General features: G+C 40.5%; 1 protein-coding gene across 4 annotated transcripts in view; it reads right to left on the minus strand.

Moving 5' to 3' along the window:
• Positions 1 to 15,532, minus strand: part of wasf1 (WASP family member 1) — a 65,505-nt gene that overhangs the window by 21,681 nt on the left and 28,292 nt on the right. For all 4 annotated transcript variants that reach the window (XM_042390787.1, XM_042390783.1, XM_042390786.1 and 1 more), the window contains exons 2-3: positions 14,028 to 14,182; positions 10,348 to 10,482 (exon numbers count right to left, since the gene is read on the minus strand). In XM_042390787.1, coding sequence (XP_042246721.1) covers positions 10,348 to 10,482; positions 14,028 to 14,160 — 268 coding nt within the window. In that variant the 5' untranslated portion in view covers positions 14,161 to 14,182. The remainder of the gene's footprint in view (positions 1 to 10,347; positions 10,483 to 14,027; positions 14,183 to 15,532) is intronic.

Genomic DNA, 15,532 nt, shown 5'->3' on the forward strand with positions numbered 1-15,532 from the left:
TGAAGCTCTCGTAAAGACAGGTTGGAGAAATTGCTCAGGGGAAGAGAAAAGCAAACCACACAAATGCTAACTCTCAATCTGGTAGGGCCGGGTAGAAACAGCAAGTCTTGGACAGAAATCCAGAACGTTGCAATCAGATCTGAATTATACATGAGGGAGTGACAAATGGATACACTTTACTGCTGCCCAGGGGAAGACTGAAAAAGTCATGTGGCATACAGAAAAAGTATTGTTATAGACTTCTGTTTATTGTTATAGTCTTCTCTAAACAATTTGATAGCATAGAATCCGACCCTTAAACTATAACCACAAAATACAGTAATCAAAATTAAAATGGGACCAACAGTCATTTTACTGTACAAAGACCTAGATAAGACAAGCTATTTGCTATCCTACATTGCAGCAGTACAGCTGGATAATGACTTCCACAGACTCTCAGCGTAGAGACAGGCCAGTCACCTGAGGCACAGAAGTCTCATTATTAACAAACACTGTCAGCGAGCCAAGATTTGTTAAGTAACACTCTGGGAGACAGAAAAAGAGAAAGGGAATGGTAAGAGGGAGAAAATAAAACTAAGGCAGAGTAATGAAAACAGGGGATGCAAATAAAGAGGAGGGCAGTGGTGTAGAAGAGCACAAGAGAGACAACAAAAAAAAAGATATAAACATATAGTGTGATTTTTACGAGGAAAAACATAAAGGCATGAGCCACGTATCACATCAGAGAGGTGCGGAAACCTGATCCGAGCCAGAGGGTGGATTAGGCTTTTGCAGAAAACAGCACGGAAAAAACTATAGAAGCCGTTTAGCCAGCAAACACACACACACATAACATAAACACAAAGACAAACACATACTGTATATAGTATATTGTCTTGTGGTAAACAAAAATGAGCTGAGAGGCGGTTCGCTCTGTCTTCTTGTGACCTTGTGAAAAACGACAGAGCACATAAAGGTGCTACAGTACAGGATGTAGTGTTTGTATACACTAATGCATCGGTGCTAAATTTGACTGTGACTCAGAATGATTTGCAGCTTCCTCTCACACCTCTGATATTTATAATTAGCGTTATAATTCTCAGATATAGAAGAACAATAGAAGTATTTGCCGCTTGTCCTTCTCACTGGCATTGTCCCACATGTTCCACATTCTCCTTCATGCTTTACTAAAGAGGGTATTTCATCGGATTCACTTATTCATCTTTTTTTGTTTGTTTGTGAGAAACAGCCATGAAGCAATACAGGCTTCTTTCTTCAAGACCCAACCTGGTGCTTTGTCATGTAAAATGAATGGTATTGTCTGGTGGAGGTTGCAAATATTTACAGTCGTAGCCTTACTTGTTTTTAGTTATTTATACAGTGTTGAAAAAAACTGTCATTGTTCATTGTTCAAATGCTGAGTAACATGAGCATGATTCCAGTTTATTATAACTTGGGACATCATTTCAATTATTATGATAATGTTGTACTCAAACTAATTCAAGGAACTAAATCTGGGAACGCTGCAACATTGCTACCACAAAGTTTAACAATTAAAGAGTAGTCAGATGAATGGTGATGAAGAATGTTATCTGGGGTTAAGACTAAAACTTGAGAACACCTAAAACGTTAATGATAACCCCTCGCTACACAGGACGACTACCAACGCAACTATGGTAAAAGTATATGTCCAAGTTGAAATCAGTATGTAAACTGTGATGATGGGTGATGACAGTTTGGATAATAACTTTACTATTTGTCTTAGTTTTCCCTTCAAATTAAGTTTGGCTGGAGGTTTGATTAAAACCTGCATGATTCTCTCACTGCTAGTGTTTTCTTGCCCAGTTTGACTTCTTTTTTAGTGACGCATGTTGTAGCGTTCCCATATGTCAGCGATTAACTTGGTGAGTAATCTTATTATTATTAATCAGGATGATGGCCAGTACTATGCAAAAAAAAAAACCCTAATTGTAATTAATCAGAATGATCCTCTATTTAATTCATGTTTGTAGGAGTAGGGAGAAGGGAGTGCAGAGGAGTAAACTTCAGTTTCTAGATCAACAACATAAGAGGTGACTAATGATAAGAAGGTAAAAGAAAAAAAAAAAATCAAAGCGGTAGCCACAGTGGCACGACAATTACACTGCCCACTGTGATCACAGAGGAGAGGAATGCCAGGGATAAGTAGGAGTAATGGTGAGATCTAAGAAGTTAAAGTAGATTTTTTTTCCCCAAGTTGAGAAGATTAGAGAGGGTAAGAGATGATGATATGGTAAAGGAGATATGAACATTAAAGTGATGCTGTAGTGATCCCTGCAGGGCAGTTCTTTTTTTTTCCCTTGCCCCCTTTCCACAGGAAGGTCAGAGTGAAGGGCGGGAAAGTGCACCTGCAGCTGATGCCAACACTCTACTTCTCACTGCTTATAAATTTCCAGAATACATCTTCAGAGTAGACTACTTTAGACACATAACACCCTGCCAGGGCCAGGAGTAGCCAGTGGCCAACCAGTGAGTGTCAATTTGGTGTTGCTGAGTGCTTTATGTTGAACAAGAGCACTGTGCCCTGCTGCCCCGATGCATTTAGGGAGAGCAGGGAGGCTGTCAGATGGTGTGACAAGTAGGTGCAAAAGTGACAAACAAGAGAGAGGCAATACAGAAGTGTGTGTCAGGATGCATTTGATGCATAGTGAGGCAGCTATAAACCTCTGCCAAGCAACACTGAGCGCTAAGAGAGGCACACTGCACTAATCAATGTGGGCAAACACACAGAAGGCACGCACATACACACACACACAGACGCAGATGGATATCTTAACATGATGTTCTACATCCTAATTACAAAATGTCACTTATTCAGCTGAACTACCAATTACACCCATTTAGAGAAGACATTTAGCTAATGAGAAAAATGTGAGTGTATACACGTTTGTGAGTGAATGAGCGTGTGTGTGTGTGTGTGTGTGTGTGTGTGTATCAGGTTGAGCAGCACCGGGTGTAGCAGCAGCCTCTGATCCCAGCCTGTGAAGGCTCTTATCAGTAAGCGAGTGAGGGATAGTTTATCTCTCTCTCTCTCATATCTTTCTCTAAGACAGATAGCATCTAGCTAAAACACCCTCAACCAAAGAGAGGTGAGGAAGTTCTCGTCACTCACACATACTCACTCACACACACACACACCTGTCTACTTCAGCTTCCCTCAAACTTTCAGGAAAATTATGTTTTCCCTCTTTTCAGCCCCTGCCTCATAGAAATGCAGTCCTACACACAGGCACTGTAGATAAGAAAAGGCAGAGGCCAAGCTGTCTTTTAGCATGCAGGCAAGTCTGTCTCTCTCCTGTTGTACTTCGATGCAAATGTTGCCCTATATTTCCCCTCCTGCGTGCTTCCTCCTGCAGCCCTAAATCACCCTTCCCTCTCTCCGAGTCGGTTTTTGCACCAGCTCTTTTCCATCCCTCTCTTCTTTCACTCGTCAGCTTGTTTTATTGTTCGTCCTCTGTCTTTCATTTTGTCCTCTCCCTATCCTAGAATTTAGCTGAATGTTCTCCCTCTTGAATAGACAAACCTTGTAAATCAGCGGTGTCGTGCGAGAGTGTGACAGTAAACATGGTAAGCCTTGTGCTGTTGTTGAGAGAGAGCGTGTTTAAAACTGAGAAGAACTTAAAATTCGGAGTGTACATGCCCTCCGTCTGCAATCACTGTTGGGACGTTGTATTAGTATTCACAATTGTGTATGAGTTACTGCTGTGCACTGAGGAGTGAACAGATAAACTGTATGCATCTCCTCTTTATTTTTATTTGGTTTGGACTTCAGAAGGTTTTTATCAATATTTTCAACATCTGCGTGCAGGTCTTCCTTAATGATGCTTTTGAAAGAACTACCTTAATTGCAAATTCTAATTTCCATGTCCGCATAGCTGTGAGAGTCCACGTGACAGAAATTTTACCTTGATTTGTCAGGCTGGATTAACCGTACTTTATCCATGAACAGTTTAATCATTTTTAATGTAATGATAAATGTGCTTATATCTATTGACATTGCATAACACGACATCGACCATGATAGAGGATTTTATACACTCATCTCTATGCCTAACCTCATGCGTAAATGGGAAATGTACTGAATGTAACTCCAGTTTGCACATGTGAGGGGAAGTAAGCAGCAAATACACTGAATCTCATCAGAACACAAGCTTCTGCTGGGACTCTCAGAGATTTGTGTATACATCTGTACAACCTGATCCTTTTAAATGCAAAGTGCCTTTAAATCTCACCACTCCATTACAGCCTTTCCAATCTAAACACAGAGGAAAACAAAGATAATAAATAACGAGTAGGAGTTTCAGAGAAAAGGAGTGACTTCATCTCTTTTGTAGCTTTATGGTATATCTTTTACATACAGATACTACTTTGGTAAGTGTTGCCAGTAAAGTCTGTTTAAATAGAACTTAATAGAAAGAGACAGAGAGAGGGAGAGAGAGATGAAGAGGGGAGATAAGGAAAGGGATGAAACAACTGCCGGAGAAAATAAGAATGAAGGAGGGTTAACAAGCAGAAAAAGACAAAATCCAAGGAAAACGGAGATCGTAAACACCGAAAAATCAAGATGTCGCGTGAGAGACTCATAGAAAAAAAAAAAAATTGGCAATGGAAGGAAAAGAAACATCTCATTGGATGTGGAGAGGGAGAAACAGAGACACAGATGGACTAATAGAAAAAGAGGGAAGCAGAGAAAGCATAGGGAGTACATAAAGAAACAGTTAAGATGCCAGAGGGACTCGCCTGGGCTTTGTGGCCTTCCATAATGGCCTGCAGCCAGTGTGGTGATATAACTGTGCCATTAAATAGGGGATACAGGCCATTAGTTTGGCTGGCTAGAGTGATAGGGGAAGAGAGCCTGACAGGACACAAATAGCATCCATGCAAGATGGAGGGAGAGCAGAGATCAATCAGAGAGATGAGAGAGGCCTGGAGAGGACAACAAAGACAGAGGAGGTGTGGGAGGGGAGTTAGCGGTCAGGAGAGAAAAGAAGAAAGGGAGTGGAGGGCGAGGCCTAAAGGGCAAAGTGAGGGGCGATACCCTTTAAAGGCTTTAGCGTGGGAAGGGTATGGGCAAGGTGAGTGTGTGTGTGTATCAGATTGAATGTGCATAAATTCATGTGATAAAGCACTTTTGACCTTAACCGCTGCACCGTCGGTGACACCGCATACATCACTCCGGCCATCTCTCCATCACGCATCTCTCCAACCTTCAACTCGATATCTTTCATGTTGTCTTACATTCAGTGTCCTCATGCTTTGCACTGAAAACATAATTCACTTCAGTGTGAATCCTGGAAGTCTACTACTGTATCATATCTGTGTAAATGAGCAGACAGAGCTAAGCCGCACTACGCGTATCAGATGATTAGGAGAGGTACAGATATTCCCGATTGTGACTCATTTTCATACCCACTACTGAGGTCACGATTTGCCATTTGTCATCATGCAGTATGTCTAATATATAAAGACATATTTAAATATAGCACTTGAGTGATGAAAACAGTATTGCTTAATGCTGCTGCCCAATGAAAACCATGTATCTCCAGTTTTCTCCAATTTCCATGTTTTAATTTGTTAGATAAACTGATTAAGTATTCCTTTATGTGTTGAGAAAATTCTCCTTCTTCTTCTTCTTCTTCTTCTTCTTGAGCTTTATAAATCATTTATTGGGTTATCAGAAAAACATGGCTGTTTTTCTTAGCTGATAAAAAAATAACATTTTGGTAATTCATGTTTTTTATGGGACAAAGGCGAAACACATGGAAGCACTTATGTCTATGAAAAATAAATCAGAGAATGATGATTTATTTAAAGATTGATGCAAACAAACCGAACTTATACGCAAAATACATACTTCCATTATTAACTAAATATCTGCTTAAGCTCATTATCTGAGACTCGCCACACATAATTACATAATTCTGCAGTACTTACAAATGATAGTTCAGCAGATCAGGTGGCTTCTACCCACACCTCTAAGTTACCTCATGTTGCACTGAATGGTGCTTGTTAGACGTCTGTTAAAGTTGGAATATATTGTTATTTAGAATTTCTGCAGCTCCATTTGTAATAATATTTTACAATAATCACTGTGTAAATTATACTTCAGGGTGATTTCACAATAAGGCATCTCTTTCTGTTCAACTATTATTTCTTTTCCCAGCATTTTACAGTCGTGTGATGATCTCAGGACACGACTGCTTCACTGCTGCTGTCTCGCAGTGTTGGTGATTATCCCTCTATTGATCTAACTTCAATTTGCTCTAGATTATACAAACAATGTACGGCTGGATAATGAATCAATATAAGAATTTGTTGTTTCTTCATTTAATTATAGTATGACATCATTCTAATTTATCCTAATATAGTCCTGATTCCTTACATGTGAATCAGACACCATTTCTGCAGCAATTTGCTTCCACGAAGTTACATCAGAATCTACATTTTTAAAGCAAGTACAACAGTGTATCTGTCAGTTAGTAACCAGATTTTAAGAGGTTTTGAAGGGTTTCAAAGAACCTCAAAGAAGCTAGTGAGGGGTTTTGTAGCAGTATCTGTAAAATACTTAGTGCGCTCCACTCTCCTCCATCCTACCCAACCCCCATCCTCCTATCTTCATCCCTCTACAGTCCTGATTTATGGTCCATCCCTGCCTGCACTCATTCCCCTCTCCTTCACTCCTCCTCCTCTTATGCCGACCACAGACCCACACAGACAATTACAAGGCAAGTCATATGCTCCAGCTAAAAGCATCCGTTTTAAACAGTGGTGTGTATTTGAGAGTGTGAAGTTAAAGAGAGAGTGGGTGTAGGGGATTTAGGGTGGCATTTAAAGGAAACAAACCCCTTGGTAAAACCCTCCCACAACTGTCATATTCATCTGACTTTATTTCTCATAAGAAGTCAACACATACTACTTAACTACTTGCTGCTATTACAGTCTCTTGATTTCACAAATCCTCGCTGAATAGTGAGAAAGAAAGAGGAGTGGAGTAGGGTAGAGTTTTTCCATTTACAAGAAAACTTCATTTGGTTATAAATGAGTGTGGAGGAGTTGAACTGAGTGGGAAATCCGTGTAACCTGCAGAGGAGGCCATTTAAACCTGGCCCAGAACATTCTGCGGTACGATCCTTTTACACTCCACTGCTTTTGCTGCAGTGCCCTGTATTACGCACCCATCCCTCTATCCTTCCATCTTTCTTACTCTCCATCCGTCCAACTCCCCCCCCCCCACCACCACCACCACCACACACACTTAAACTGCAACTGAGCTGATCCTTATCCGCTGTCTCTCAAGCCAGTACTCCAGGCTAAAGGGAAAGCCAGGCATAATTATGAGGAGAGATAAAGCCGAGGACCACATGCGCGCATGCAGACGTACACAACCACTCACAAACTCCAAAGCGTCACAGGAATATGAACAAGTAGCCTTCAGCCAAATGACACAATGAATGTCTTTGTTGTTACTTGGGTTTTTCCCAAAGTACTTCCGTAGATGTGTATTTAATCAGATAGATGTTAAAGTGGAAATAGATAACCTTTTTGCTTTAACTTATCATTATGAAGTAAATGTTGATTGCACAATGTAATGGCTATGGAATAATGACACCATCGACATTTAGATTGGTTCCCTATAAGCCTCGCTCTCGCTATGCGATTCCGTCTGCTGCCAGGTATGATCTTCCGGGAAAATGAAGGCTCGATTTACGGCACAAAGGAGGTGCGCCAACCATTGCGCAACCAAAAGAGTAAGAGGATAGTACTTTTGTTTTTCCTGGTAACTATCGGTAGCTATGTCTCATAATAATTTCTTAGGTGGCCAACCTCTCTCTATTGTCTTATTGTTATATGATAAATGTGGAATATTGCACAGGCAAATCTGATGACACACTACTAATATCTGCGTAAGCTATGTTTTAGTTGCATTGAGTATACTACCTGAATAAACTTGTCTTTTGATTTCTAGAGGGCTTTCTTCCTGTTAGCTGCTGTAGCTAACAGGAAGAAAGCCCTCTAGAAATCAGTTAGCTAAGCTACCAGCCCTACAGCCATAGAATACTAGATCAGTATCCAGTCAGGCTGGCTGTCAGGCTCATCTAAATTTTCATATGAAAATCATATAAACAAATATGAATCACATGATCTACATGTTCATATGAAAATCATATAAACAAATATGAATCATATGATCTACTTGTTCATATGAAAATCAACGGACAGAAAATATGTTGACGCCGTCTCTGCTACACAGTTTCTTTCATTTTGTAAAAACATAAACATGCTACCAACCCAGTTTGCTTTTCTAAACACATACTACAGAATTTCTTTCTGCTTTTTCCTCTGACGTTACTCCCCCCTCCACCCCGATGCCAACCCCTGCCTTAGTTACTTGTTTGTGCAAAGCAATAACGTTACTCAAACTATGTTATTACTATGCAATGCACATCATTACAATAGCTTTTGCCTATTCCCAAATTCAATATTAAATTGTGACAATTTAAATTGACCTCTTCAGTGAACATGTTTCTTTCTTCTCTCTTATTTCCAAAGTGGTGTTGATCATTTCTAAGCTCTGAGGAAAACGGAAAGCATTCCAGTTGTCTTTGAGACAGTGGTGCAAACAATAATACCACTTGGAAAGTTGAAAAGTTGTCTGTTTCCACTTTAATATGTTAATCTCTGCAGGGTAAGATTGTGAGAAAAAGTATGGATGTAGGTGTGTGCCCTTTAACTTCCGCAGGATAATATGGACTCACTTACCAGTGACCAGAGACACCCTGCACAACAGACTTCCACAATTAGATTAAACACACAATTATTTAATTAGCGCGGCTACAGTATGTGGAGAGGGTGAGGAGATAGAGGGAGAAGGATTTAATGAAATCTAAGTCCTGGGTGACATCTCTGATAGATCGTTCATGTCATTATTTTCAGGTTATTTGAGGTTGTCAAGTTTGTGTTGGAAGTGTTTATCTTACAGTTCCTGTCACTCTCCTGTCTTTATTGTGGCTTTGGTTTTCTGTTTGCTCTGTTTCCCTCATGTGTTTCTGTGCTTGCTTTTCTCTCCTCTGCTTATCCACACACCTGCTCTGTGTCAGCCTTGTTAGTCTTGTTCCGCTCCCAGTGTTTCCTTCAGCCTATCAGCCTTGCCTGTTCCTTGTCTAGTCACCTGCTCCCCATGCCCTCATTAGTTCTGTTTGTATTTAAGTCCTGGTTTTCAGTTCAGTCTTTGTTGGATCCTTCGTTCAGTATTGTTTTGTGTTCAGTTTTTCCAGCTTTGCTTTTGCCTGCATGAGCCTTGATAAAGGAGTGCTTCTTCTCCTGCTTTTGGGTCAATCTCCTGCCACGCTTCATGACAGGGGAGGGGAAGGCGGTGGAGAGGAGGAAGCAAGAAGTAGTAAGAGTATGACAGGTGGAGGAGAAGGAGAGGTAATATGACAGGGTGCAAAGCAATTCGGAGAATGGAAGCCTCTGGAGAAGGGGGAAGCAAAAAAAAAAAAAAAAAAAAAAAAAAAAAAAAAGAGCACAGAACAAAAAGGAAGATTAGGATGAACAATCTGTGAGTAATCTGGACCTGGAAGGCTCTGCGTTTAAAAAAAAAAAACAAGCTTGTGATTCTGCAAAAACTAAAAAACAATTCATTGCCTTGTAAAAAGATACCAAAGCCTTTACTTGCATTCACAGAAAAGCCATAAGCAGTGCGAGTACGACCCAGCAAGCGTTTTACTGTCTTCGTGTCAATGACAAGGAAGCAGTTAGAGTAGCATTGTGCAAGGCCGTAAACACACTGCCGGTCCATGGGAAATCGATATGGCACCTTGGAGCATGGTATTACACTGCTGTGATTCTCTCTTTTTACTTTGCACCCACTGCACTCTCCTCCAGCTGCGCTATCCTGCCATCCTGCCTCCCCTCTCCCGCAGATTATCGCATTCCTTTTTATTATTGCTCACAACAGATACAGCCTGACCATAGATCCAATTTCTCCTCACAAAGAAAAGGCCCTTTAGTGGGTAAACGAGCATCCAGGCAAAGTGAAACTCTGGCAGAATGTTTCTAATAGAAGCCGGGGTGTTTGTACTATTCAGGGTGAAAAATGACAACGTCTCATAGCCGCCTGTTCTTCTAATAACAGCCATTAACACTGGAAGGGGGAGGAGGGGGGGCAGGCGAGCTCCATCACACAGTGTATACACAAAGGCACATCTACAAGTGCACATCCAATTTTGTGCAGTAACACAGATGGAAACTGGAAGGTTAAAGGTGTGACTCGGGGAGGAAAAAGTTTAAAAGAAAGAGGTGAAGAGTGTGCGTGCATACAGTACTCACATTCCTCCTCTTTGGGGTCCAGCTGTGTGACACTGATGGAGAGGCGGTCCACACGCTCCTGCAGGGAGTTGACCCGGAAAGAGAAGGAGTGGGCCTCATTGAACAACTCTCCAAACAGGTCTTCTGCATATTTACCTGCAAAACACACACACAGGCACAGAATATGCTTTTTATTTTATTTTATTTTATTTACCTTAGCAGATTACAACACACACAGAAGTAGTGTGACTTCATTCTCTGCTCAGGTCGCCATATTTCACTATATCTTTACATAGAAAATAGTTGTTTGCTGACATCCAGTGAGGTTGAATATCATATATTGCACCTTTAAAGTCTTAACTAGTTGTGAATGAACTGATAATGACACAAACTGTAAATTGTCTAAAATGGAGATCTAATGTTTATTCATCTTCTTTAAAGACATGTCTCTTTGGCACAACATTTGTCATACCACTTTGAGTTGTAAAACAGCATTACTGTCAGCTCTGGGGACTTGCAGTCTACAGCAATTAGGTCCTTCTGTTTTGAAAAGCTACACTAAAAATCCCCACTAAAAACAAGTGCTGTTATTCCTCTGTGTGAAGCATCATAGCATAATTTTCAAGATGAAATTTTGCAATTAGTGATATTAAGAGCTAGAGAAAACGCTGTGTCAGTGGTGACAGCAAATCCCTAAGGCACCTTATGCAGCAGGCTGACTGCTCTGATGAGAATACGAGTGCTAGAGACCTTTTACCAAAGACAGCTGTGTGATAGCTGAGTGACGAATAAGTAAGATGCAGATTAACTCCTAGTAGGCTTCAAATAAGGAAACTGAAGAGGAAAAGTAATGGAGCTTAGTGTAAGTTCAAGCAGGAAGTCTATTACTCATTCATTCATTCTCATTCCTCTCTCTCCCCACTGCTTCTCCTGCTCTGGTATCAGCTGATTAGGGGCTTTAATCTTCGTTAACAAATCAGATTCTGCCGTGATTTCTATCAGCCTATCGTGTCTAAGCTGCCCAACTTTAAATCTGTTCTTCTCTCCGTTGCTGTTAGCTGTCATTTCAGTGCGAATCGTTGCGACCCTCCGCCACCCAATTCACCTCCACTTCATCACATCAGCATCAGGTCCGAGATCACCAGAGGCCCGCTCCTCTTCTCATCATCCAGATTCATATCCCAATATTCCCTTATTCATCACCACCATGCAATTTTCCCGAGGCGCGAGTCTATGTTTTGTGGGTCTGTGCCTGTTTGGACATTTCCGGGCACCAAAGGAGGGAGAAGTGGCTCAGCTGAGGATTCGTTTATGCAGGTTAGGTGGTCCAGTGCAATTTTTGGTGTTCATTTTGGCACGAAATTGCATTTGAGATAAAAGCTTGCTGTCACCTAACCAGCAATTTTTGTGTCTTCAGTTGGCAGAGGCGCACGCACACAGATGTCTCCAAAATAAAAAAAAACACTTTTCACTTATGTTAAGATTTGCCCTTTTCAGTTTTGCTACATGTTTTTTCATCTACTGCAGATTGACATGGGAGTCAAAAACACTATTTTATTTTTCAAAGAAGATTTTTAACAATAATATCATCCACATGAGTGTAATCCAGTGACCCAGAGTTCAGAAATACATCCTCTCGGATTCTGTTTCCCACAACAACTTGACTTGAATGTTGGATCTTTTCCCTCGTTTATTAAACAGATGTACTCATCACACAGTAGCAGGAACGATACATGTGTTTCATCTACAGTCTCTGATTTCAGAGAGGGACTGTGTATCAGTTTACACGCAGATGGCACAGCAGAGAAAATTTCATTAATTATTTAAATCTTCCAACGTGACGACGGGATCGGTCAGGACCCGAAACCCTGTTACTCACAGATTCCAAGTTCAACAAAAAAATAATTTGAAGTAATGTGGTTGTCCTCAGGATGCGTCATGAGCTTTTTATTAATTAAAAGTTCCAATTCAGGTTCGAGAATCAAAATATTTTTTCTGTCAAGTCACTAAGATCATTACAGTGATTTTTCAGTTATGCCACTTACAGTCAAGTCTCAAAATATTTGCAGTAGTTATCTACATGCATGGATGTGTATCCATATAATCAGCGTGTAAAATAGCCTCTGACAACCGGAGGTCCTGTACCGTGCACAGAGTAGGCCTACATCAACATCCTATATACTGTGAACAGATAAAACATGTTTATGAAAACAGGTTTAAACACAGTCCTGCTTATTTTACGTACAGCCAGCACAGGGTGGATACCTTCCCTACTCATTCATCATTTAAATATTTTGACCAAACAGTGATAGAACTTGTTTGCTTTTCAAACACTAACCGGCAAATTTCCAAACCCAATATTGTATCTGTTTGTTTAAGGATATCGTATATACTTAAAAGCATAAATGAGGACTTTCAAATATGCAGTGGAGGAATAGAGCTGCAGTTTAAATGTATTACTTATCCTCAATTAATTGTTTGCACAAAATAAGCAGCAGCACACATGAGACCACATCAGCTTTATTTTCATTCTACTGTTGCCAGCATTTTTGGATTGATGTATATTAATATTTTGGGGTGTCCTGATTGTATATTTTCGAACTTCCAGGGCTTCACAGAGGTGAATTCATTTCTCTCTCTCACTTAGTCTCCTTCATTTCACCTGTTGCTGCTTTTAAAAAGGAGCTCACGTGATTGGTCATTACTGAAGCCCGCCAAGACTCCACCTGCGCGTAATGCATTCCTCCCACTATAATAATGTATTCAGTCTCTCCTCCACGTTGCGCCTGGCTGGGCCCAGAGTGCGCCGGTGCTGATGGACGGGAAAGTTGCAAAAATGTGTTGGCCTCACCCACACGCGCCACACGCCAGGAATTAAGACTTGGATCTGCGCCTACGCCCTATTTCGGGAAAATAGAGCCCTTCAGCCTCTATAAATCTGAGAGGATTCATGTCATAGCTCATGAGTCATGACCATATGGTGTTTTCTTACCTTTCCCTGAGCACAGCTTTGTATTAAAACTATGCCAACCGAAAGATATGCCACATTAAGTCATTAATAATGAAGTGCATTTTTAGATTTGCTTTGTAAATAGTCAAGAATACCAAAATTGTTCATCATGCATGATTGCTTTTCACTGGAGTGAATTTTATGATTCTGGAAACTTATCAAATATATCTAAATTTTTAAATCTGAAAGTAGTTAATATGCAGGCTTTCTTACTACCCCAAAGGAACAATTACCATGATATGCAGTTTCTTTAAATATTTCATTTTTTAGATATTTCTATCTGTATCCAAATCTCCTCCACAGCTTTTATGAAATGTCTCTTCAAGGATTTGAAATTTTAGCATTTAAAACTCATACAAATTCACACAAAATAAAACTTATTTTTACCCTTTACTGACCTTTTTTAAAAGTTTATAATTAAATCCACATAAACTTTACTGCTCCTGTGTGAAAAATGCAATCATGAAATCTGATCTTGATCGCTAAGGATTATCAAATGTGTCAAAAATCGTTTTCTGAATCTTTTAATGTTCTGATTTCTGCGATGTAGCCTACTAAATATTTTCCAGGCAGGATAGAATTAAAACTGACTAACAGGAAAGCATCAGCTGACTCAGTATATAATAGCTGAATGGTCAGCTAATCAACTTATAGTGAGCAGTATGTGTGTGTGTGTGTCTCTGCTACTCACTGAGGCTGCTGAGCTGGCGGATGACGTTGGCCAAGGAGATGTTAGTCACACACTCCAGCTCGTTCTTGATGTTCCTTGGCAGTACTGTGTGGCACAGGTGCCTGGGCTCAATGGTGCGCTTCACTAGCGGCATCCTTCTGCTGCGACACCGCTACCTACAGGAGTTGGATGGAGGAGGGGAGAGGGGAATATGGAAGAGGAGACAAAACTTCATTAGTGCATCAAGTCTTTTTACAGATCTTGTAAATGTGCTGCCTACTACAACACTCAATAGAAGAGAGAAATAGCGAGGAGAAAATGTGTTTCACTGATTGCTTTCCTAATGCCACAGCAGAATTATCACAACTAAGTGAGGCAGAGAAAAAAAAAAGGTTGGAGGGAGAGATGACAGAATATGACATGTTAAAGGGTAAAAAGGGCATGCGGAGAGGGAATTAATTGTGGGAAGTATAGTTAAACAGGATCCTGGAGAAATATGAAATGTAATGGAACAGCAGGGAAGTAATGTCCTAACATTGCTAACAGCCATATTACCTCATCTGTTTGACTGACTTAGCACTGTCTTGTCCTTTTCATCATGCATAACCTGGCTAATATACCTCAGCACTTTGTCTGCCCACTCATCCATGCTAATGGAATTAAGGCTGCTCACTGCTGGACTTCTTAGGCCCAGTTCTCCACTACTCACACCAACACCAAAAAAAGATGAAAAGACGGCTGGCTGAAGACACAATGACACACATAATGCAATGATCCAGAACCAAAATATGTTTAGAGTAATCATACCACTTGCCCTTTTGCGTGCCCTTATAAATTTCACTAAAACATAAAAATGTCAACCTGCTGGTGGTGCTAGAGGAAAAGTCAGTGGATCGCCAACATCAATAAGATTCAATCTTTGGGGACCACAAATGTCTGGTCAACATTTCATAGCAATCCATCCAATGGTTGTTGAGATATTTCAGTCTGGACTTAAGCTTCGGACTGACCGACATTGCCATCTCTAGAGCTGCGGCGCTAGCATAGCTAATACTGTCAAAGATGGTTTTAGGTAATAAGTTAAACAACATGACAGAAAAGATAAGAGAAAAAAAATCTTGAAGGTAACACAATGACAAAATTGAACATTTAACGAAAAGAAGGTTAAGAACTGAGAGCAAAAGAAATCAGGAATGTACAGAGCAAGACGCCATCTACCAGCTTGACTCCCTCAGTGACAACACTAGTTAATCATACTAACAACACCTCGTCTCTTTGCTGTAGTTTGTTTTTAATTAGAGCGAGTGGGTGCAATGATGTGGAGACCAGGTGCTCAGATGGACTGACTGATCGACTGGGCTTGACAGTGATTAGACCTCGTTAAAACAGTGATTAAACTTTAATTGACATCTGGCACTCGTAATATCCCGCTGTTTTCTTACTGGTGTTGCCTTCGCTGAGGAATAAACATCATCATTGATGGTATCCATAAAAATGTAGGGCAAGGAGGGCTATTCTAGGAAGTG

Source organism: Thunnus maccoyii, chromosome 17 (genome assembly GCF_910596095.1).
Source record: "Thunnus maccoyii chromosome 17, fThuMac1.1, whole genome shotgun sequence".
Lineage (NCBI taxonomy): Eukaryota > Metazoa > Chordata > Actinopteri > Scombriformes > Scombridae > Thunnus > Thunnus maccoyii.